This window comes from Gymnoscopelus microlampas (assembly GCF_963454915.1).
Source record: "Gymnoscopelus microlampas genome assembly, chromosome: 13".
NCBI lineage: Eukaryota > Metazoa > Chordata > Actinopteri > Myctophiformes > Myctophidae > Gymnoscopelus > Gymnoscopelus microlampas.
Window position 1 is genome coordinate 36,869,089 of NC_139950.1, and position 24,878 is coordinate 36,893,966.

The 24,878-nt window shown below is 40.4% G+C and overlaps 3 protein-coding genes across 28 annotated transcripts in view; 1 reads left to right on the forward strand and 2 right to left on the reverse strand.

The window, feature by feature from the left end:
* Nucleotides 1-7,709, reverse strand: part of birc6 (baculoviral IAP repeat containing 6) — a 144,985-nt gene extending 137,276 nt beyond the window's left edge. For all 25 annotated transcript variants that reach the window (XM_084076278.1, XM_084076272.1, XM_084076277.1 and 22 more), the window contains exons 1-2: nucleotides 7,274-7,709; nucleotides 1,754-1,935 (exon numbers count right to left, since the gene is read on the reverse strand). In XM_084076278.1, the coding sequence (XP_083932404.1) occupies nucleotides 1,754-1,935; nucleotides 7,274-7,490 (399 nt within the window). In that variant the 5' untranslated portion in view covers nucleotides 7,491-7,709. The remainder of the gene's footprint in view (nucleotides 1-1,753; nucleotides 1,936-7,273) is intronic.
* Nucleotides 7,710-8,646: 937 nt separating this feature from the next.
* On the reverse strand, nucleotides 8,647-13,543 carry yipf4 (Yip1 domain family, member 4). Its single transcript, XM_084075599.1, has 6 exons — nucleotides 13,265-13,543; nucleotides 11,884-12,037; nucleotides 11,527-11,698; nucleotides 10,082-10,159; nucleotides 9,865-9,978; nucleotides 8,647-9,410 (listed from the first exon to the last, which is right to left on the reverse strand). The coding sequence occupies exons 1-6, from the start codon at nucleotides 13,320-13,322 to the stop codon at nucleotides 9,273-9,275; spliced, it is 714 nt and encodes a 237-aa protein (XP_083931725.1). The 5' UTR covers nucleotides 13,323-13,543; the 3' UTR covers nucleotides 8,647-9,272.
* A 1,506-nt stretch (nucleotides 13,544-15,049) lies between these two features.
* Nucleotides 15,050-23,956, forward strand: exo1 (exonuclease 1). Of its 2 annotated transcripts, XM_084075921.1 has the most exons (14): nucleotides 15,050-15,126; nucleotides 15,978-16,196; nucleotides 16,606-16,725; nucleotides 16,869-16,992; nucleotides 17,152-17,289; nucleotides 17,386-17,598; nucleotides 18,214-18,401; nucleotides 18,798-18,900; nucleotides 19,014-19,275; nucleotides 19,557-19,785; nucleotides 20,548-21,109; nucleotides 21,627-21,716; nucleotides 22,088-22,281; nucleotides 23,694-23,956. In XM_084075921.1, the coding sequence occupies exons 2-14, from the start codon at nucleotides 16,036-16,038 to the stop codon at nucleotides 23,827-23,829; spliced, it is 2,520 nt and encodes an 839-aa protein (XP_083932047.1). In that variant the 5' UTR covers nucleotides 15,050-15,126; nucleotides 15,978-16,035; the 3' UTR covers nucleotides 23,830-23,956. The 2 variants fall into 2 exon arrangements, with proteins under 2 accessions (XP_083932047.1, XP_083932046.1); XM_084075920.1 differs by having other exon boundaries at nucleotides 17,152-17,598.
* Nucleotides 23,957-24,878: the final 922 nt, after the last annotated feature.

Below are 24,878 nucleotides of genomic sequence, written 5' to 3' on the forward strand. Positions count from 1 at the left end.
CCACTCCAATTGTATAAGTTACATTACAATAACAACTCAAAATAAAAATGTAGACATAGTATTGTTACATAATACATCTTTAAACAATATTTTTTACGGTATGGCTCTGCAAGAGGCTAGCCATCTATGAGGGTGTGCAACATGTGTGTGTGAGTGTGTGTGTGTGTGTGTGCACGCGCTTGTGTACGGAACTAATTTCGCAAACTGCTGGACCAGTCAGCAACAAACTTTGTATTCATGCACAAAGGGGTTCCACCGTGCCTCAAGCCAAATTCAGGCTGGTCCGATGCATCTCCGGAAGGAACACTGGTATGTGTAGAAGGAGGAAGGCACTGGAGCAAACACGGACAATTAAAGCCTTTTTTAATTTGTATTCATGCTTGCCAGCAGGTTACAGAATTACGTCCAAGAAATGTTTGACTTATAGTCACCTGGCAAAGTACTGAAAATGTCTTCTGTGGTACTAGTTCATGCCAAAATAACTGTCTGCAGGACCATATTTTTTGCCATGATCACACACTCATAGTGTGTAAACTGCTGTGCTGTTACAGCAGGTAAAAATACATTTATATCTTTGCGAGAAAAACGGTCAGATGGTTCACAGCATGCAACATTATCTTGTCGTGTCGTGCACACATCATAAATTTCATTTAAATATCCAGGAGGGAGGGGCCCATCAGTTGTTTACATCTTATCATCTTACTTTCGGTTATTTATACCATTCTCGTACTGCACGCTCTGGCGCTCATTCAAACGAATTCGTTCTGATCAAACGAAGCTAAGCTCGAACACAGATGCTGTTAGCAGAATCTGTCAGCGCTACTCCCTTCAACATATAATTTTGTTGTTAGTAGTACTAGTACTAAACACAGAAACACCCGGAAACAAGTGGTCTGAAAAGGGGAGGAGCCAAACCAGATTTCCTGTTTAACAAAAAACAAAAAAAAGAAAGTGCCGCCAGAGCCCCTTTTTTTTAACCAAATGGGCACCTAGTTACCTACCTACCTACCTTACTATCGATAGCTAAAGATTGGACAGTGCAGTCAAGCATTATTAGATGATACATATTTTAGAATAGCAGTCTCGAAGCAAAAATGTGTAGTCGACAGAAAGCTAATAGGCAAACTCACCAGCTAAGGTCAAAATTATGCTGTTGCAGTAGCTGTTAAATTATCAATTTTGGGCTGTTCCCTTGCTTCAGAATTATAAAGAATAAGAAGGTGGGGCGTGGCAGTAATAATGTGTAAACATCACTGCAAATGTCCTTCCCCATCTCTGCCCTGAGTTTCCCGTCTACCCTAACTAAATAAAGAATCGAGAAGGTGCTTCTTGTAGGCTTGTTTTCATAGACAGAAGTAGTCCCTGTTTTTACAGATTGATTGTAAGGGGGACAAATATAAATACTGTAAAAAGGGGGGGGGGGACAATGACAAATACCTGCTATATAAGCCCACTCCTGTTCTGAGTGCTGGCAAGGTACAGGAAATGTAACTGCATTCATAGCTAACCATGCTGAACATAAAAACATGTACAATGTTATTGTACATGTGGCAGGGTTGTCTATGCATAAAAAGGCCTTTTTATATATATATTTCATTTTAGATGAGCACCCACCATCATTTTCATAAGCTGGCACCAATGAACTCAGACATTTCATCCACTCATATAACAACAATGTGAATATCTACGTACATAACTTCCTTATGAGTGTGTCTAACTTTGACTAGTAAAAGGCCAGGTAGTTCCTGCTTACCTCTGTGACGGGCAGTTCCAGCTGGACCATGTCCTCAGGCTTGGCCACGGGGGCCTGCAGGGCCGTGTCCAGCAGCAGGATGCCATTTAGGTCCTTTCTGCATCCCACTGCGTAGTCATCCACAAAAAGCACCTTGTCCACTGCAGGGAAGTACTGACACCTGACACGACCCCCGGGTTTAGCTGGGCCAAGGAGACAGAGAGAACACATTAAAGAAAAAGAGTAGAGAGGTTAGAAAGACGCATGACAGGATACAGATCTATTATACTGACTTCATTCTTATAGGTCATGTAAGCGAGCAGCCGTCATTGAGCCACTGCAGAGTATAGTGAGCTGGGCAAATTAGTGAGCAACTAAAGGTTTGAATCTAGTCCTTGGCCACTGTGAATTATCTCATGGGTGGAGAAGCTAAGCATTATTACTGGGAATAGTAGAACGAGAAAATGACAATTCATGTCATTTCATGTCCTATTCATTGCGAAATTAGCATCTACAATATTCTATTTTGACTTCTATCGACGTGATTAACCCATTGAGACCTGAAGCCGATTATACATGTCTCCTAAATCTCAACAGTTTTCTGAAAAACTTTGTTTCTATATCAGTGGTGCTCAATCTTTTTCATGTCAAGGACCCCCAAAATGACATGTATTTGGCCGTGGACCCCCATCAAAATATTTTGTTCCAGGGACCCCCAGAAGCAAAGAGTTGAGTTAAAAATGTTTGCTTTAAAAATATATATATTCAAAGATTTGCCCACATTTTCACAAATTTTCAAAAATAGCAGATCTACAAGCTCGTAGCGCGGCACTCGGTGCCACGCTATGAGCTTGTATATCTGCTATTTTTGAATAGCCCAAAGTGTAAAATAACACTTTTTAGCTCAAATCTAAAATTGACACAGTTCCAGGTCTTAATGGGTTAAACATTCGATCGCAAGTTATCCATTTTCTTCTGCTTTTCCTTTGTCTTAGACTGTTATGTGATTCTGCCTTCTGCCCAGGAGCAATCCTCAGAGGGCAGGGCAACATGTCAATGCAATAGATGGACGGAAGCTACAGTGGTACCAATATTTACAAGAAGCATGTATCATTTATGAGCAATTCTGTGGGGGGAATGAAATGAGAACAATTTAGTCAGGTACAGTAATCCATTTTCTTTTCACAATTTTTATATCACACCAATGACCGTGACGATTCCAGGATTGATATATCCTCTGCATATTTGTATTATGTTCATTCGAAGCAGGTAAAAGTATTATGCTGAAACACCACATTGAACACTTCCTTTCAGCCTAGAATAAATATACCATGGATTTGTCAGTGAGGTCATGTGCTTCATACTCATGGGGCCCTTGAACCGGAAGACACTTCCAATTCTGAGGTCTCTGTTCTACTCTTGAAATTAAATCTTTATTCTAGGGAAGAGGGTAGTGAAATAAAGTGGTGGATGATACGCTGGGGAAGATTTGTGCAGCACTTTCCCAGTTTAAAAGCAGTGTGTGGCGCACGCACATATGTGTTTTACAATTGAAGTTAGATATGACTACACTGTATGTGTTGTGAACTCTGTCACAGTATTGTGGTAATACAACCAATATCCGTGCATCTGGTTTGACACCATCCCAATGGTCAACACTACAACTTATGTTGTTAAAACAACTCGCATGCAGGAATGAACAGTTCAGCATTAACTCATATACTGCCTAGAACGACTAAAACGACTTCTGTCCATAAGCCATGCCTGCCAAGAACGACTAAAACGACTTTTTAAAAAATTTAAAAAAATAATTTTTTTTTTTTTTTTTAGATTTTTTTTTTTTTTTTTGACCCAAAGACCAAGGAGATATGATTTTTCGAAGATATAGACTCCCATCCACTTCCTTGTTAACTTAAAACTTAAAAATTCTGTATCTCGGCTCCTGAGTACTTTTTTTTTTCAATGAAAAATATGGCAGTGTTCAAACGCGGCCAGAATAATTCTGGCAGTGAATGAGTTAAGTCAACATCAGTCGAAAATATGAATTATCATAATGAAATGCAGATAATGATCCTGATTCTGCTGCCTCTATGCTTGAAAGGCCTATTTGTTAGATAGAGAGAGGGATGAGAGACAGTAAAAGGGTAGTCAGGTCCACCAAGGTCTCTTCCTCATGAACAGACAATGCGCCACTTTAAACTGATAATTCTAGTAAAGCTTAGCTATGCCTAGTTGCCTACCATTGCTAAGTTTAGGTTTACACAAACACACCATACAGATGAATGAGCGCCAGAGCGTGCAGTACGAGAATGGTATAAATAGAAACCGAAAGTAAGAAATGCTCCTCGTTTCCTTATTTGTATGCTGGATTAAGAACTAATATATAGATAACAACAAAGGTCTTAACCGTTGTTGGGAGAATCAGCAGGCATAACAAGAAACTTCATGTTGATCATCTCGACTGGCTGTCCCCTTCACAAGCCCAGTTCAAATCTAACTCGAGTCATCTACCCCTCTCTCATATGCCTCTCGTCACTATGTTCACTGTCCTATCCCTCAGGAGTTGACACTAACGGTTGCCTGACTGTCCGTAGCAAGTAAGTAAAACGTTCGGGCAAGTGGAGGATTGCAGAAATAATAGTTTTCAGAGCTGCACGTGTTAGAAATATAAGTGTGAACCCATAGTCATATTGTATAGCTATTTGGCATAAATATTGAGGTAAGTCCATATCGCACAGCCCCAGAATTCACAAGTTAAGTAAAAAAAATAAGTGTTAAAATGAATGGTAATTCAAAATGTACCAATTTACTTTTTGGGCATGTGGGCATGACATTTGGGCAAGTAGAACATGACCTGTACTTGCCCGACGGGCAAGTGTCTCTGAGACCTTAGTGTCAATCCCTGCTATCACAATAAAGCTCAAATGGCAAAAAGAAGTCAGTTAAGAACAGCATAAATTAGGACAGTATAAATAACTGAAAAGTCATGGCTATGGGTTATATATTACAACTTACATTACTCCACACAATTTCATAAAAGACATCACTTGGAGGACTGGCAGTTCTGTTGTCCTGTAGTTTATTTCATGGTGAACTTTTGTAATTGTGGTCTGTGGTCATGCTTATTGCTCTCAAAACAGTGCTTACTAGACTGATAAATTGACAACCAAGTAGTACACACAGGGGTAAAAACCTGAACCAAGTAAACATTATGCATGAGGAGAGATGTTAGCTCTCAAAAATCATTGCTGCTCAAGGTTAGGCTGAGGCATACCTGTATCATCTGGAGTCCAACTCAGGGGTGATAACAATCATAAATTATTACAGAATATTTCAAATGGTAAAGATAATTTGTGATTTTATTTCTATAACTGAACTGTTATCCTGGGTGAGTAACATCACAAGTAATGACAAGGAAGTGAGGACAAAACAATGCAGCCAATAATCTTAACGGCAATTATTGATGTACTGTATAACAGGGGACTAATTTAATCACAATCTTAGATAATACATTTTGCTCATGAGTCATGAAACACATTTGTATACAGTTGTATACAGGGCTACACAGTACACACCATTTCAATTTTAATGCAAATTCACAGACCAAAGGCTGCATAATAGCATAGGAATTATAAGTGAGATTTGTAATTATCTTAAAACAAATAGGCTATATAAAAAGGATACTTCAGAATTAGTAAACTGTACTAAAATAACCTGTATCGTTAAGTCAATATGATGCAGCCCAAGTCCAAGGCAGCACACTTTATTTCATGTTTACATAATGCTTGTTTACTATAATAAAAAAACATCTCTAACTCTACAAGAACTAAACATTAAATACTAACCTAAATTCAACAAGAGACAAGACTGAGGCAAGAAACATGCCCATCTATAAGGGATAGTATAGAAGATTCATAATACTAAACGACCTCAACAATGTTATGTAATGTGGAGTCTGATTTAGCCTATGATATGACGTATACAATAATACTGTTTAAGAATTACAGAATCACGTATCGAATCCATGGATAACAATGTATTAATTCTGCGTGGTAACATTTACAACATAATTGCTTTATTAAATGTGCTAACATCAGCTGACTGCACAAAGAAGGGACTGTTGCATTGCTAAAGTTAAACGGAAACAATACAAGACTAAACTTGCAGTGACAGAGTGTACACATAACGCTTTAACTGGCTTGATAGCCTCGCTATAGCATGTCAATTCAGATCAAATTGTCACATTTAACTGTATAGCCAATATAGAAATGTCTAGAATAGTAAAACGATGTCCACACGGGAAGCGTTTGGCCGTTATACAATTGCATAATTTGTTGCAATACTGGAGCAGAATTACATTGGCTTTGTAAGGCTGCTGCCTGGGCTAGCAGCAGACGTTATGCTAACTTAGCTGACAATGCTACCATGTCATGATGCGATTAACATACAGTAGGTTAGCCAACATTAGCTTGTTCACAAGTTGTAGCAGCTTCAATTTAGCCACATAACAACATGGTTTGAGTGTGAGGAACTATTTGGGTTTCCCATTGCATGCTGCAAGTACAACAGCAGGCAAGAGCATGATGACAGCAGCTAGCAAGGCCCTGAAGACAGACAGCGGTTGGTAGACTAGAATAATAAAGATAAGAAGGACAGAGCAGTGACGTCCCGGACAATGGGCAGTGTTGCCATATACGCTTATTATAAGCGACTTCTTCTGTAAAGTCGCTTGGTTAATATTGGTTAGTTGCGGGTTGCGGTTTTTTGGGCTCGTTTCTTAAAGTGTAGTTGTGTATTTGGGCTTGTTTCCTTATGTTGTTTAAACCAGTGTTTCTCAAACATTTTCAAGTCAAGGACCCCCAAATTAATATGCATTTGTCTGCGGACTCCCCATCTGAAAATATGCTATGCCACTGCCAGCCAGGGACCCCCCCCCCCCCCAATACAAAATGTGAGTTGATAAAATAATGTTTTCAAGATTCTTCCTAATTTGTACAAATTGTCCTCCAATTATTATTCTTAAGGTAGCCAATCTACAAGCTCACACCCATTGTGAGCTTGAGCTTGTAGATCCATTTTTTAATAGCCAAGAAGAGCTTTTTGGGCTTGTTTTCATAGACCTGGTTGCTTGTTTCTCTCACAAGACCAGACCTGGCAACACAGACAATGGGAAGCGCAGGGCCCTTAGCTAGTCTGTTGTTGACATTACCCTTTCGATATAGTGTCATGCGTTTCAACATGTTTCTCAGTTTAAAATGTGTCGTTCGACGAAGGACAAGATACACCATTTTACACTCATCTATAATATGTAATACAATCGTGCGTGACAGCACGCGCGTCGACCAGCTCCACCGCGGAGTCTGGATCCGTGGTTCCACCACACGCCGCTTTGTTGTGACATCACTGACACCACCTTGGTTTATTTTGCATCCCAGCTATGTTGGCTAACGTTAGCTAAGGTTATTGCCCCCGTTACACCGCTGTGTTGCGTTGAGTGTGTCGTGTTTATTGTCACTATGGCCGAAACACATTGACACTCACCATGTAAAGCAGAAGCCTGCAGAATGGCGCCCGACGTGCCGTCTATGACTTTAATGCCGCCGCGGCTGGTCACGGCCAGGATAGCGTTGAGGGCCGGGTGGTAGGAGAGGCTTCGCAGGCCCTCGTCGTCGCAACGCAGGCAGCCGTCTCTCAGCACAATCCAGTCCGAGGAGGTGGTGGACGAGGCGCCGGAGCCCGGCGAGGCCGCGGCCGCCATTTTTTCTTTATTTTTCCCCCCTTCCCTTTCCTATATTTTTAAGGGATCTCAGTTGACACGAGTGATATCGATCAATCTAAAAAAAAAAAAGGGCTAAACCCCGAACTATCGGTCTTTTTCCTGCCACTGCTGACTCTCTTCTTCCTCCGGGCCGTCAGTCAGACCGCAGCAGTAGCTATTCACCATCAGTGCTGGAGGAAAACTCCAGGCACGGCTCTGACTGTCAGATGGACGTCAGGTAAACGGGACTAGCGTGTAGCGGCTCTCTTGCCATGGTCACGCGAGAACAGCAAGTGCACGACGAGAACACAACGTTGATGATGAATATGCTGAATGTTCAGTATGTAATCATCAGAAAGCAATTACACATTACACCAGTGGTTCTCTCTCAACCTTTTCAGGCCGCGAGTCCCCCAAGATAATCATATTTGAACTGGGGACCCCCACTCTGACAAGCTCTTGGAATTGTAGGCATTACATTTAGTTTGACTCGCTTCCTCAGATAAATGTCACAATGTGAGCCTGTAGATCTGCTATTTTCACAATATCTTCCTCTTTCTTATATAATTTGACTATTTGGCCAATGTTTGACCAGTTTTTATAGTGTAGTTTGACGATAACTTTTGATACAGCAATGGTTTTATTTATTTTCTCATTTTTAGGTATTAAAAAGGCTTTAAAAGATCTTCAATTGTCACTTCACTGTCATCTGGGGACCCCACAAGTTGAGAATGGTCCCGACCCACAGGTTGAGAATCACGGTCCACTCCTACACCCCTCCTTGTTCTCTTTGTAAAATTTAGTGAACCATGAAAAACATTGTCACTTGTGATTATTCTTCTCCTTCCTCTGAGCTCAGTTGAATTGTTTTTGTTTTTGTTCTTGCTTGCAGTAAGCCTTTGAATCCACTGAAAATAGCTGCCACATAATATTCTTAACAATGTGTCAAAAAGTTGACCTACAGTAGCTCAGTATGTTGTTATAAGATCATCTGTCATTAGAAACACCTAAACAGATACATTTAAAAACATTTATCTATGCTTACTCATTGTAACCAATGTGATTAAACAATGTCTTGGTGCGTACAATTACATGTGGTTCTTTCAGTGTATAAAATGCTTATAAAATAATGACTCAAATGAGGTAAAAACTCAAATGTAGTAGACAATGCTTTATTTCATTCAAAGTGCCCCAACTAAACCACTTATCCAGACTGTATAAGTTAAGAAATAAGTTTGCTTAAAAAAAAATAAAAGCATAAACGACCAACCATTGTTAATAATGCATAAGACTTTCACCTTTTTAGGGAAACCTCATTTTGGGGGGTGATGACTTATTGTTTGTTCAAAAAGATATTTGGCACCACGCTCTTCAATGTAAAAAATAAAAATAAAAACCCATCAATCTATGTCACAAATACCAGAAATCCCATTTCCACAAACAGTTACTTACAATGATAAAGTAATTGTAGAGACACAGTGGCTGTTTGTATAGGCATATGACAACAAAAATGTGCATACAGCGGTTCAATCTGTAAAAGCTTCTGTTTTGGGATTTCTTATTTTATTGAGCAGATAAGGGACACAACTATATACATATTAATCTGATACCCCATATTCCCACAGTCTAGGATTGTAACAGGGTTAAAAAGAAGAAGAAAAGAAAATGTTTTGGGTTTTTTTAAAACCCAAGCTCCTTATGTTTTGTTGTGGAATTGTCTTTCTTTTTGCGTTGCTCCAGGGTCAGTATCCAACAAAAGGTCCACAGAAGCCATTTGCCCGGTCAGACACCAGTGTACAGTGATAGGAAGTAGATGTACAAAAGAAAAATAGGATATATGAGAAGAGGCTTCTTCGTTTTGAATTCGTCTCCGACAAGCAGTGAAGCAGCACTGTAAGCAGCCCAAAACACTCCGAAAAGCTGCAAGATGAAAACAAGGAATATGGTTAGATTAACCACAATATTGAGTAAAAGATGCATCGTAAAACCACCTGTTGTTTGTACCGCTTTCTAAAACGGATAGTTCCAGTCCTTGATTCTGATTGGCTGAGTCCTGCACGTATAAGTATCACTGCGCCAACATCGTATTTACAATATTCACCATGCCATTCCATGGACGTATTGCAATTTGTGATTTTATTTTTCATATGTCAAGGTAAGAGGAGCACTGATTGGCATCCTGTGCAAGGTTTTAGCAGATCACTTTAAAACCAGGCAGATACCGCAACGCGCACTGCTCGGTACCTTCCATTCATTTGCACAGCAACTTGGATAACAGATTTGTGGATTGTTAATACTGTTCACGTAATAAAATATATTTAAATCAAGAGAACAGGAAAGATAATAAACTGATGAATTAAATAAGCTCACTCACTTTTATTAGTGTACCAACCACTTCAAATCCCCCTATCACCAAAAGCAGAGGGGACACAACGATGAGCGGGAGAAGGGAGTACCCAATCACTCCAAGGACTTGACCATATGACACCTAAGAGGAGAACATCACAACATAAGGTAAATCTGTTTGTTGCAACGATACAAAATATGAAACTTACAGTACAACTAAACAAATTAATATCTATAGAACTTACTTCACCACCAAGAACACGGGCCAGCAAGAAGACTGTTAGAGATCCAAATATCCAGATAGTGATAATCCAAGACACAACCTTGGGAAATATGATAAAGAATAAATTCAGAGGCAAGTGGCTAGTGTAATGTGTTTTACTTTTTTCTTTATATGAACCAGCGGAACAGAAGCTGAATGATTCCTCTTAATACAGGGCCATAACCCTCTTCATCGTCTATGTATAACTCTCACCGCTAACATTTTACTGATGATCAGAGTACTGATCATCTTTTTTGGTAACAGGACATTGATTGTAGGGCTGCCGTTTATATGCTAGTGGCCCATTAACTTAAAAAATATATATATTTTGTATATTTACCGTCCATTCTAGTTGTTTATGCGTTTCATATGACTTGATCTTGTTTTATTAAGGGTTCAAACCCGGTCTGTCCAAGTGCTGCCAAAAGCAAGGCCAGACTTTAACTGTTCCATTTTATTTGCCCATAGTACTGGTGATAGAATGTACATTAAACATATGCTTATTTTTATAGTGTATCTGTTAATGGTTCAAACATTATGCTAATTCCTCAGTCCTACCAGGGATTCAAACTCATATCCCCTGCTCAAGTGCTGATTTTTTTTACCACTGATCCAATAGAGTACACCTACTCTGAGATATATTGAATTTTGACCTTCAGGCAGTACCAACTGTCAACCACTAGTGGTCAAACCAGACCACAAGGACTACATGTCTCAAAAGAAGAGAATGTACACTAAATGCAACCACCACTGGCATCACAGTTGTGTTAGCCATATTGTATTAACATTTACCACACAAATTGGTCAAAACAAAATTGTATTCACTAAAAAAGTTACATAGTGTACTGTAGCTAGAAGTCCTCTATTGTATTATTACCTTACTACTTATTTTGCATCTCTCTATTCTTACCTGTATCCATTTCATGCAAAAAGGTCTATCTTTTAACCATAATTGAAAAAAAGCATTATCATTATCATCATTAATGGTGGTGTGGTAAGTGATACGTTTGTGTGCGTGCGTGAAAATGTTAAAACTCTATATTCTGAGAGTAATCATTACTATAGTCTATAGTCTCCCCATCTCTCCAGCTCTTTAGCAAACAGAAAATAAATGTTTATACCATTTTAATCCAATCAGGAGAGAGAACTCCACAAAGATAATTTGTCATCTTCAATTTTATAGTGATCCACTTTTTCTGCTAATTATTTGGTTCATCACTTCTGATTTCACTTGTTTATCCTGTATGAGCTCTCTGCTGATTGGATAAAATTGGTATCTTGACCTGAACATGAGACAAGCAGACCCATGTCACTGAACAACAAACAGACAAATATAGAGCTATTTAACACTTATTTTAACAAACGATTTTACACCATCTTTAACTGAATACAGAGTAAGCGCAGGTGACTATGGTATATACTGCTTACCCTAAACTGTCCATAGATGGAGATCATTGAGAAGAGCAGCACCACAGCTAGAGGGCCCCAGAAGTCTGGGTTGTCTCTAACCACCTGACGGTTAAAACCCAGAGAGGGCATGGGCATAAGCACACAGCGAATCTTGTAGTAGATGTCCTTCAGGTCAATGTCCAGCTCCTCCCTGGTATAGACACAAAATAGCAGTCAGGAATAAAATAAAATAAAAGCCTATCACTATAATTTGGCTTAACTAAAAGCATGCTTACTGAGTTACTCATGACCAAAGTAAACACACTGGTCAACTCTATTATGAAACAACAGGATGATGTAGTGACGCAATACCTTTGACAATTTAGGTTTACTCACAGCAGAGGTTTGATGTCTTCACCATCATCCTCCTCCACCTCCAGCAGCCATCCATACCCTCGTTGCCTCAGAAACGTGGTGGCATATGGGTCTTTTCCACTCTCACTGCCCATGTTCAGCTTAATGTCCGGGGCATCGATGGTACCACTGAGCTCTATGGAGAACAATGTCATGTAAGGATGGGTCTATTTGTTAAAGAGAAATAGTTATCATAGATAGTGATCATGGAATGTCAATGCACGCAAGGAAAACACTTTCAAAATACAATTCCAAAGACAAACTACCACAGGAATGCCATTACCGTGATGGCATTCCTGTGGTGCTTTGTCTTTGGAGTTGTATTTTACAGTACGTGACAGCATCAAATTACGACACATTTAAAGGCCACCTTGTAAAAGAACAGAAAACGTAACCAAGTCAGTGATAAACATTTAACCACTTAAACGCTCTAGACTTAGTCAACTGGACTTGGGTTGGCTCTGTACTTGTTTTGGACTGCTTTTTTCCTCTTCGCCAAAAATATCCATAACCAAAGATATCCATATCCATACACAAACTCTTGTTAAAAGATTCACAGATATTCTACAATAATTAATTAAATGGTTGGAAAGATAAACAGTTAAATAACTTGTCTTTTTTGACTTTTGCACGTCTGACAGGTATGCAAATATCAACATCGATCAGATACATCTTCTGTCTTGATCCAAGGCATTATAACTTGCATACGAGGCTCAGCTGTCAAATAAAAAAGGCAGCTACGTGTGGAGGTAGGTATGCTAAACTTCAGCTGATATCGTTAAAGCTGCAGACAATCCTAATATATGAGTGAGCTGACAGGATGAGTGAAAGCCACAGATAGATCAAATCGCTTCACAACGAGGACGACTTGGTTTTGAACATAAATACCATCCATCCACATAGGGGTCTTCAACAGGGGGTCCGCCAAATCTTTCTGTGATAGGATCTTTTTTCCCCCTTCACATTAACCACTTGAACCCTGGCATGACTATTCTGAAGTAGCCGTAGATTACGACTCTCGTAGTGTATTTAATCGGCAAAGAGGTTTGGTGTAGAGAGAATAAAGAGCAGACCAAGTACAAGTTTTTAGGTTTTAAGTGGTTAACTGTCTGAAAATACACATTAGCATAAATCCAACTCAACGCTACACCTTGATAGTGCTGTCAAACAAGTCTATGAACATATCTATGAAATCTATGAAAAAGCTTAATCTGCAACACAATTTTATACAATATGTAGTGGGGGTCCCTGCTTCATCTCTCTCAGCTAGGGGGTCCTTGGCCTGAAAAATGTTGAAGACCCCTGACATAGGGTGATATGTGTGTTGTGAGGCCTGCTAGCTGTTATGCTATCCAGGCATTACCTTCAGCCTCTGTCGATGAGACGAACGTGAAATCTCCATTGGTGGGAGAGAACTGCATCGTTGATGTTGTTGTTGCAACGCGCTTCAGGACCCAGGAAATGACATTTAAACCATCCGATCGCTGTAATTCAGGTGGAAACGCTTGAAACCGACGCTGACATTGACGAGGTTTCGCCCACGAACGAAAAAACTATACCATTTTGTTGTCGTTTCCACTACAGACACTCTCTGCTGCGATCGAAAGCAGGAAGTGCAAGGAAACCTGGGAAAAGGAGACACGTCAAATCCAACACGAAGCCAGAGACAAACACCACAGACAGGGGAACCCCCTGCCACCTGGTGGGTGAATAGTGTAAATGCATGAAACAATGTGTGGGTTATCATTGTGTGTATTCCTGCACTGTCTGCATCGAGCATACAGTCTATCACTCGATGCCATAGAGTCTATGGCATCGAGTGACCTCAGTACATTAGAAACACTGTACATATAAACAAAGCAACTACCTTTAAACACTTTTGAAAAACAGCAGCTATGTGTGCACAACTTTGCAAAAGCTTATCCCAAGCTAACCTATTTCCTATGGATGGCTAACTATTTCTGACAGCAAATTGCACAATTCTTATGGTTTTGTAAGTTAGATTGTTCCACTTTTGCTTTGGCAATGTAAACGTATGTTTTCTCATGCCAATAAAGCCCTTTGAATTTATTTATTTAATTCTAAACAATATGTAGTCTTTCAGAGAAAACGAGAACGTATGATTGAGAACAAAATCATACGGCATATTGATTGATTGATGTACTTTATTTAGTAAGACATGAGAACAGTACATGACAGTACATAACAGTACATTGGAAGTACAAATTCACAATACAAGGTCTACTAAACTGGAAAGCTAATTAAGCTCTAAGCTTGTTTAAGATGAGATCCATAAGCATAAGCAATAAGCATAAGCAAGCACCCAAGTCTTTCTAAAGGGAATGCATATGTTGACAATCATAAAACATACGTGTAATTATTACTTTTTATGTAACTCTTTTTTTTCTTGGGAATAATATTGCACTTCTTTTTTTAAATAATGTATTTATTGGCATTTTCAATTATATAAAACATAACAACAGTATGGCTCTTGTTTTAATAACAATCAAACAAAAACAGAGCAGACAGACATCACATAAAACCACATACACGTACACAATAACAATATAAAAAGAAAAGAAAAGAAATACAAAAATAGCAGCAACAAAAAATACAAAAACAAAACAAAACAGACATGGTCATAATTTTTCTTCCCACATTACAAAGTAGCAGAACCATCTATTAATACAGGTCCTAAAGGATTGCCTTCCATACAATTTATTGAAAGATTGTACTTCTAGCATGATAAATGACGTATTTGATCATTTAAGTGAAAATGAATCTTTATCTTTTGAAAATAACAAGAGTTTTATGAATGAAGTATTGATATTGTTATGCATATGATTTTGTTGAAAGAAAGAAAGATAATATGGTGATGGCATTCACTGTCTTGCAGTTTTTTCCCTTGTTCTACACTACTCTGAGTATTCAATCAAAGAAAGAAAGAAAGAAAGAAAGAAAGAAAGAAAGAAAGAAAGATAGAAAGAAAGAAAGAAAGAAAACGCCCATCCATTTCCTGTGCGAATCCCCACCTCCTCAACAGTGTTGATTGGCTGGCGAGGAAGGACTGACCAATGGGAATAGCTTGCGATGTGCCACTTCTTTTTTGCCGCAAAAAACAAATCCCGCCTGCTATCTGTGTTATGAAGAAGAAGTCTGTTGTTTTCACCAGAGCCTTCAGCCTTATATTCAACTGTTTGCAGAGAGAGACGCAACACAACGAAGGTATGTCAAGAACAATTCTGTTTCGGTTGATGTTTCGGTCGCCGTTGACCAGTGTGTGTGCTCGCTGACTGACTGTAAAGAACGGCCACAGCTCTGAACGTGGACAACGACACGTTGGACGATTCATTCCGTTGTTATGTCACAACTCTAAACATGCATTTATACGCACGGTAGTAGCACATAAACTAATTAGAAAGGCGTTCAAATTCAGTTATTCTAAACGGGTTTTCCTGCACGAACGTTCAGTTGCCTTGCCTGTGTATTTAACTAACCTCGCGTCACCAGCCTTTCCACCGCGGAGGAAAGCCTGGTGTTCATTCTAAACTAGCAGTGTGATCCGGTTTAGAAAAAAAAGAAAACAATATCGTGTTCCGGTGGTGGCTTCTGGTTGGCGTCACATTGTTTTTGTTCCCCACATATTGCGAATCAATTCGTTTAGTCTCGCTAGTTGCGCTACGAGTTAGAATAAAAGATGGACATACCAAACGAATGTTATACCAAAAGAAACAAAACTATTTTACCAATTTAAACCGATTTTAAACTAGGGGAATCATTTTGGATGTGCACGGCACCGGAGGTTCCGGTCGTGAGTTCCGGCCGCCTGATGACGTAAAGTTATTTCCGTCCAGACCGGACCAGAAACCCGAAAATGGTATTGATCCCAATGGTATTTAACCACATGAACACTGGCGTCCCTGGGTAATAATGGATGGTTATGTCATAATATACGGCCACGTATGCGAATATTCGGCAAAATAATCGACTGACAAGCTCACACAACATGTTGTGAACCGCTCTTAGCGGCTATTTGACATGCAACAAAGTATGGTTGACAATATTTCCCGTTACAGGTGCGTGCAGCAGACCAACCATCAAGATAAAGTTGACTGATCAACTGGCACCGCAGACATGGGTATAAGTGGGTTGTTGCAGTTTCTCAAAGATGCGTCGGAGCCCGTCCACGTGAAGAAGTACAGAGGGCAGACAGTGGCCGTTGACACCTACTGTTGGCTGCATAAAGGGGCCTTTTCATGTGCTGAGAAGCTTGCCAAAGGGGAACCAACTGAGCAGTAAGTCTGGGGTGTTTAAAATGATACATTGTGATTTGAGATGGTCGGGCATGTGAAGATATTTAAGGAGTAGTTCACCCACAAATTGACCTATTTGCTATTTTCTATCAATTACACACCCCATGAAGCCTTGAATTCATGGAGATGTTTTTGTCGCATTCCTAAGCCAATAATTTGATGACCCGACCAGGTCATCGGTCAGTAGGGGCCGGTCATCAAATTATTGGCTAATGCAACAAACAAACAAAAAATCCATGAATTCAAGGCTTCATGGGGTGTGTAATCAATAGAAAATTAGTCATTTTAGGGGTGAACTAGTCCTTTTAATGGTAATAATATATAACGTTATAAATACTTGTAGTGATTGTTGAATATCAATAAATTATTATTTATTTTCTTCTATTCATAGATATGTGTGGTACTGTATGAAATTTGTGGACATGCTGCTGTCCTTTGGTGTGAAACCAATTCTGGTGTTCGATGGATGCAATCTGCCATCAAAACGAGAAGTGGATAAGGCACGCAGAGAGTACGTATTTTTACAACAACGAGTGATTGTAATTAGCTCGATGAATACATTATTGGATATATTTACCATAGCCTTTATCAAACATAATCACAGATATAATCACAGACACACATATTTACTTACTACTATAATTTTCCCTCTAGGCGTCGACAAGCCAATCTTCAGAAAGGCAAGCAACTGCTCCGTGAGGGAAAGCTCTCCGAGGCCAGGGATTGCTTTACAAAGAGTGTCAGTGTCACCCCTTCCATGGCTCATGATGTCATCAAGGTTGGGGCATATGCTAGACAAGTGGCATTCTTTTCTCCAGGAGAATTAATGAACTTCCATTGCTGCCTATTTGTCATCACTATATTGTTTTTCTACTCCCTACAAAAATGTATATTTAACTCCTGAAAATTATTTGGGCGTGTATTCTCCTCCCATCAGGCTGCGAGGGCCAAAGGGGTGGATTGTGTGGTTGCTCCATATGAGGCAGATGCCCAGCTGGCTTACCTCAGCAAGTCTGGAATGGCCCAGGCTATCATCACAGAGGACTCTGACCTGCTGGCTTTTGGCTGTAAAAAGGTACCATTAATTCACAGTCATTTGTACATTGCTTCATACACACCACACGGTCAGCGCCTTGAGAGAAAACCATTCGCCTCTCTCAACCACACACAGGTGATCCTGAAGATGGACAAGGAGGGGAACGGGCTGGAGATAGACCAGAATAACCTGGGGCGCTGTCGTTCTCTGGGGGACGTTTTCACAGAGCAGAAGTTCCGCCACATGTGCATCCTCTCTGGCTGTGACTATTTGGCCTCGCTGTATGGCATCGGACTTGGCAAGGCCTGCAAGCTGCTGAAGATGGCTAACAATCCTGATATCCTCAGGGTAAGTTTGGTACCAAATAATGGTTTAGGCACCTGTCATACAGCCATAGCAAAGTATTCAGAACAAAAATTGTAATAGTTGATCACACATTCTTTAGCATTACTGTATGAACAGTACTCACCAAAGAAGTATATATTGCTCACTTTATTGTTTTGGCCTTTTAAAACTAGCTTTAGTTCTGCATTGGAGTGATCATATCTGCTCAGAGATCAATATTCATCAGCAGTTAACCTGTGTGCGATCCACTCATAATTGTTTTTGATTATCACTACACCACAGATCAGCACCAGTCATGCACTGGGTTGAGTCAGAGTGCTTTTTATATTATGACAAAGGTAGCACGCTTTGAAAGTCCATAAACAACCAAAAGGCTTACACACTGAAAAGGCTCTTTGGATGAAAAAATAGTCCTTTACTTACAAAAGTGCAAAAAGTGACATGGTGAAATAAAATGACACAGAGTGGACGTTTCGGTCCTCAGACCATCATCAACCCTGTAAGGTAGCATGCTTAAAATGTCTTTGTTTTATTGCCTATCATATCGCCATCCCAGCCCAAACGTATGATATAGGAAGATTTTCATTTAAATTGTTCGATCTCTCTCCTTGCACTCAGGTGATCAAGAAGATGGGCCAGTACCTGAAGATGAATTTGGAGGTACCAGAGGAGTACATTGAGGGCTTCGTCAAGGCCGAAAATACCTTCCTCTACCAGCTGGTATTTGATCCAGTCGGGAGGAAGGTTGTGCCGCTCAATCGATACCCAGAGCACATTGACCCTGCGTCTCTGAGCTATGCCGGGCAGTATCCTTCATGCTAGTCAAGCTTAGTCCTGCCCTGCCATACTGCATACTCCCTGTCTGTATTCTATAAAGGAGTACAATCAAGCTGGATACCCAATACCCACCTCCTGGTGGGAATTCAATTATGTTATACAGTTATGCAATGGGATTGATCACAGCACCTTTAGTCAGCATTTCTTGAAAAGTGGCTGGTGCTGCCAAGAGGCTGTCAAGTGCTTGGTCTCAAAGATGTGCAGTCATGACAAAATCTATTTTAGGACTCTAAAATATAAAGAGAATGAGATGGCGGTGTAAATAAGGATATTATGGGTGTGTATATATATATTTGGTTTTTAAATTGTATGTTCTTTGTTACTGTTTGTACTAGAGTATACTGTCCTTGATCATTTGCTTCCAGTAACATAGGAGATGAAAAAGGCTTGCAGATGGCCTTGGGTAACCTGGACATCCACACCATGGAAATGATCGATGATTTTAACCCAGACAAACCCAATGCACAGGTACAAAACAAGGTTTCATAGTCACAACTTCATTTTGGAGTATAACATTTTTAATTTGAATCTAAATGTATTTTTCTATGACACTTACAACAACATTGCAAACATCTTTTTAGACAGCAAAACCTCGAAGTCACAGCTGGAATAACAGGCCGGAGCCCTCTGCCCAGCTCAGTATCTGGAGCAGAGGCTACACCCCAGGCTCTGCTGCCTCGACTCCAGGCTCTGCTACCTCGACTCCAGGCTCTGCTGCCTCGACTCGGCCTGCTCCTGGCTCCCCAAAGACACCACCCTCCACCAGGGGGAAGGAGAGAGTCATAACTCTGCAGGGACTCAGGCTGCCCAGCAGAGACCGGCAAGTGAAACGGCCCAGAGACGGTGAGTTAGTTGTACTGTGTGTAGGACATCTTCTTCAACAGGCAGGTTGCTTTTGAGATCTGGATTCCAGTTCCAAGGTCCTGGTAGAGAAAAAATCTCTAATGAAATATGAGATAATCTCATCTGGTAAAATTAAGAATTAGACATGATTTACAAAGACTATAGATGAGTGTAGTTAAGTGTAGATATGATTTCATCAGTAATATAATTTTAAATGCTTTTTTGTATATAATATATTATATGGATTATTCATTTTATTTATCCCACCCCCTCTCAACTAGACTCCAGTTTGTCAGACCAGGACGTACTACAGCAGTATTCTGCCTCCAGTCAGAAGAGGGTAAAGTCCCAAGAGCATGTTACCACCAAAGACACACCTACCCCCTCCACTAGACCATCTGACGTTTGTACACCTGGCAGTGGCAAGGCCAAGCCACGCAATTGCTTTGCCACCCTGCTACAGAGGAGGAACCAGGACGCAGAAGGAGATAGTCAAGTTACACGCAGCAGGTAAAGTCACACAACCAGTCAAGTGTGCCTGTCTCAGATGATTAAACGCAAAGCCTTACCTATTTTCTGTCTTGTCCTGAAAATCCTCTCCTTTATATAGTGATACGATCCAGCCACTCTTAGGACAAACCAGGAGCACTTTAGAGGCATCATTTTTATGAGGCCTCTGAAGTAGGGCTGAACAATATTCAAAATAGACATTTTGATATTTTAGATTTATGTAAAAGCAGGAATTTCATTATTTCACAGATAAAATGCCAATATGTTTATATCTAAATGTATCACTAGCAATGATTAGGGTGGTTTTAGAGCAGGAAATAAGGAAGTGTTCAGAGACTCAATCTCTGAATGCAGAAAGTGCCATGTTACCAGGAAGTCATTACATTTGGAGAGTTATTCCTTGCTACCGTTGCCTAGTTCTTACTCACCGAGGGCATGTTGGGTCTCTACAGAGTGTGGTCACTCGACCTGCTCTACGTGTAAAGTGTCTTGAGATAACTGGTAATTTGGCACTATATAAATAAAATTGTGTGATTTTACTTATCAGAAGGACAGTACTCCTTTTCTTTTGCCAGCTTTGTTTTCTGTCAAGAAGGACAAGTGTTAGTACAATGACTGACAAGGCTATTAGCCTTAGCTATCCTTTGCAATGTGTACATTGCAATGTCAAACCTGTAACATGTACAGCCCTACTGTACAACCACACTCATATTTGTTATTTTATGTCCTCATGTTTTTTTTCTTCTTTTTCCTATCCCACAGGTTCTTCAGTAGTTCCAGTGAGGTGATTAGTCAGAGCACTACAGCACAGCAGGAGGTTTCTCAGGATGTGGTTGGCCGAGCTCTGAGTCAAAATGACAAGACCTCTCACAGAGACGGGGAAGACCTCCAGGATGACGAAGAAGATGCCCCTGAGGTCCCTTCTGTGGACACCCCCAGCCCCAGCCCTCCCCCTACCCCCACCCCTCCCTCTCCTTCCGCCTCCCCCTCCCCCAAACCTGCCAGTCAGGGTGTGGGCGTGTTCCGTTGGTCAGGTACCTCCACGGAACAATCCAGAACCCCGGTGCCAGTCACTGGCCTGGCCGCTCTGCAGCAGTTCCATCGCCAGAAGCCGGGTCAGAAGCCCCTCCTCGCTCCGTCACCCCCCGCCCGATCCCCCGTGGACCTGCACCCAGAGGATAAGGGGACACCCCCTGATTCACCCCCTTCACAGGACAGTGCTTATTTCTCCCAGCCTGGGCTTACATCCTGCCACAAAGAGGAAGTTCTCGCCTACTCTTGTTCGCCTGTCATGACACCAACGCCCTCAACGGATGCTATATTTGTAAGTGCTTATCATTTCCACCCTGACATCCTACCTCCATATATGCACCTTACAAGTGTCTATACCAAATTCCATTCCATGTGTATATCATCATGTTTTCTATGAGGTGCCTTAATGGCACAGTTCCGTTCTACCAGTTTTTTTGTGTGTGATTTTTTTTTTATCTGTTTACTGAAGCCAGATTTATGACATGACTGATTGATATCTTTATTGATCATGAAATAAAAACATATGTAACATACATCTGACCCACCATAATCAATTTGATAATGCAAAAAAAGAGGTGTGTATGATGTCATGTAGTGTGGTGCTGTTGGATGCATGAAATGTATAGAGTTCATGATGTGAACAAGTCTCTGAGTGAATGCGTGGGTGTACCTGCCACTCAAAATATATGCGTGTGGGAAGGTGGGGTGGGGGGGGATACATCAGCTATGATGTATCCTTATGAATAACACAGGTTATGTGTTTTGGTGGTTTTGTTTGTAAGCTGATTCTATTATCTGTGGTTTTGCAGGAAATTAGCTCAAGCAATGGTTCAGACACGGATCAGAGCCCCACAAACTACTCAGAAGAAGAACATAAACCCAGCCTGATGAAAGCTAAGGTGAGCTTGTGTATTGCACTATGCAATGAACCCCTGGAATGTATTTTTTGGTTCTGTGCTCCGTCTCTTGTTTTCTGATACTGGTCCTCTCTCCCATGCATTCATGCTGGTTCTTAATCACATGAACCCTAGCGTCCCTGTTCATTCAGCAAAAATAGGCTAACATTCAGTGAAAATGGCAGGTAACTTTTCATCATCCATTTTCAGCGTGTAGATGGAAAAAAGGAGGGGACCCAAGTATAGACCGGTGGGGGACCCCGGTCAACAAAGTATATAGGGTTTAAGTGGTTAACCCCTTTTCCCACTCTATCAACACCTGTTCATTCTCTTCATCACTCTTCTACTCGCCTTCTCGTTTTCCCATTATTCAGGTGCAAGGCCTGCCAAGGCTGAATCGCAGCGACCAGGGGAAAGCAACAAAAATACAACCCTCAGGCACAGCCAGGGCTAGTGGACTGAGGAAGAAGCCTTCAGGCCCTGGAAAGAAAGCACAGTCCAATAATGAGAACAACCCCGGCCTCCAATCCACCATCACTGGCCTCTGGAAGAACTTTAGCTTCAAAAGGTAAGACTCATTACTGGGTCAGTGTCAGCACCCCTTTTATATCCACCAACTCTATCCTCACTACTGTTTAACTTTCTTTCAAATTTATATTTTCTTTTCTTTTCTGCATATCCATCACAGAATAACAGAATAACGGAAATGGATCATAGCTTTCCCACTACTGCTGTGACAAAATTCTGTTCCCTTTATTACTACGTACTCAGTTTGCATCGGTTCCCGATTTAGATATCCAGTGATCAAACATAGTTGTTCCCGTGAACGGGTAGCTTGTGAAGTAAAGACTAGCTAGAGTCTATAATATGCTGTGTTTAGCTGGTACACAACATTTATGATGTGATTCCATGTTTTGGAGAAAAACAAATTGTGTGTGGACAGATAGATGGATCTACAGTACAGTAGGAGGTGATTATTAGGCTGTATTCACACTATCAGTGAAGCCAGTGATGTGAAGCTACATGGTACATACTGATGCCCGACACTTCGCTGCATGACGAGCTACAAAAGCTACAAAAAAAGTTGAGCTGGCTTCAACCTTTTTCAGCGCTTCAATGACGCAGTAAAGCGTCAATCAATCATATGTTTTTGTTTCACTATTTCCACTCCCTTTCTCTCCTTAATTTTTTTTTTCCTCTTTTTTTTTAATTTTTCCTCTTTTTGCTTTTTTATTGGTGAAAAGACATAGCAGGACGCAAGTGACATAAATGACGATGACAATTTCTGCTTGTAACGGGGGAACAACTAATTCTATCCATCAAGATTGTGTTTTTTCCTGTCTTTTTAACCAAAGCCTTTATATTTTCCATTATATTTTTCTTGCTTGGCGCTCCCACGCGCAGATGCACACCTGCTGACGTCAATGAGTGTGTTGAGCAACACTTGAATGGCGAATCGGTGTCAGTGTGTAGCTGACCATGCTGGTCATTTTCTACCTTTTGTCGCTGCTAGTATTTCATTGTGGTAAACCATTCAATGGGGAGATTGTGTGTCTAATACCTGTATTTAAGCCAGGTGCTGGATATCAGGACGGAAATTAAGTGAAAGGTTAAAAACATCCCCACACCGAGCTCTATTCTACTTCTATTAATTCATGGCACGATTCAACCTTCTAGGTCTTCATCAGGCAAAATAATTTTGCCTGATGAAGACCTAGAAGGTCGAAATGTTGCACCATGAATTGATAAAAGTGTTTGGGAGCTTTAACCCAGTGTTTTGGTAAAACCATACCACATATAATTAAATTATAGTCACTTGATGAGCCATCACTGAGACTCTTAATGGACTCTTTTCAACAGTTTATTTTCACCCCATCACGGTATACAGTATATCAAGGCTGTGAATCTCCTTCGTTCACTGTAAACATCGATGTTATATGTCCGTTACAGCCTCTATGATGCAAATGTCTATTGTTGCAGAGAGAATCCAAGAATGAACCCTCGCGAGAAAGCAGATCCCCTGTCGCCAGTTAAAGACAACCTGTTGGCCCCGACGCCGGAGAAAGAAAAGGACGTTTACTTTGTGTCCAGCACAAACAAAATCAAATGCCTCTGATATGTTTTTAGCTTTTTCACACATTACTAAGTGCGGTTGTATTCTCAAACATACTGTGTATGTTAATGATTTCGTATAGACCAGCTATTCTAAAAGGATTTAGTTTGAATAAAACTTTTTTGTTTTAGCTTGTGTGTAGTCTTTATATGTTCTTGGGGTCCTTTCTTAAGGGATTCATATAACGGCTGTGGGGAATGGGTGCATCGAGTTTGCTTATTGACACAATTTCCAAACTGAAGTGTATGAATGTGTCATCTTGCGAGATGGCTGAAACATGAACAATGCATACTTTAGTGTTTACTCAAAATGGCCTGCCAGCATGCAAACCTAGGAATGTGGCGACAACACAACTGCCTTTTTACTTTACGTATCATAATGTCTAAGTAACTTACTGTAAACTCTGTACCTTTTTTCAGCCACTACAACAGAGTTTTTTGATATTTAGTCTTTATCTTTCCAGATAGATAGATACAGTCTTTATTGCTACTTATCATGTGTTCGCCTTTCTTGTCATGTCTCATCGAAGTAATTTTTGTTGTTGTAATACTGCCAGCAAGTAAACCATTTGCTACTTAATAGTAATAATGGGATATTCATATCAAGTCAAGCTGTCTCAATACGTTCATATTAAGTTCAATGCAGATGATTCCTGCTCCACCAAAGGTTTAGAGATGTGTAATGCATTTCATTCCATGCTCTAGATACCAGACATGCTTCAGTCTTTCCCTTTTATTGCACAATGGACAGTCACCTCACTACCAGTCTGACAGCAATGCGGTTTAAAAGGAACACTGCCGTGACACTTGGGGGCAGTGTAGCCAGAACGATGGCATAAAAAAAAGTATAACAATTACCCCTCATTGCTCTTGATTTGAGACCCTGTTCAATCTGTAATACTGCGTTGTACGTTAGAACAATTAGTTATAAATGGAAAATATAGAGCAGAATACAAAAGTAGCAATTCATATTGCAATGGAAAAGTATTCTTAAATGGCAACCATGATATGAGGCAGGCCTATACACAGTATAGCCTAATAACCTCATGGTTA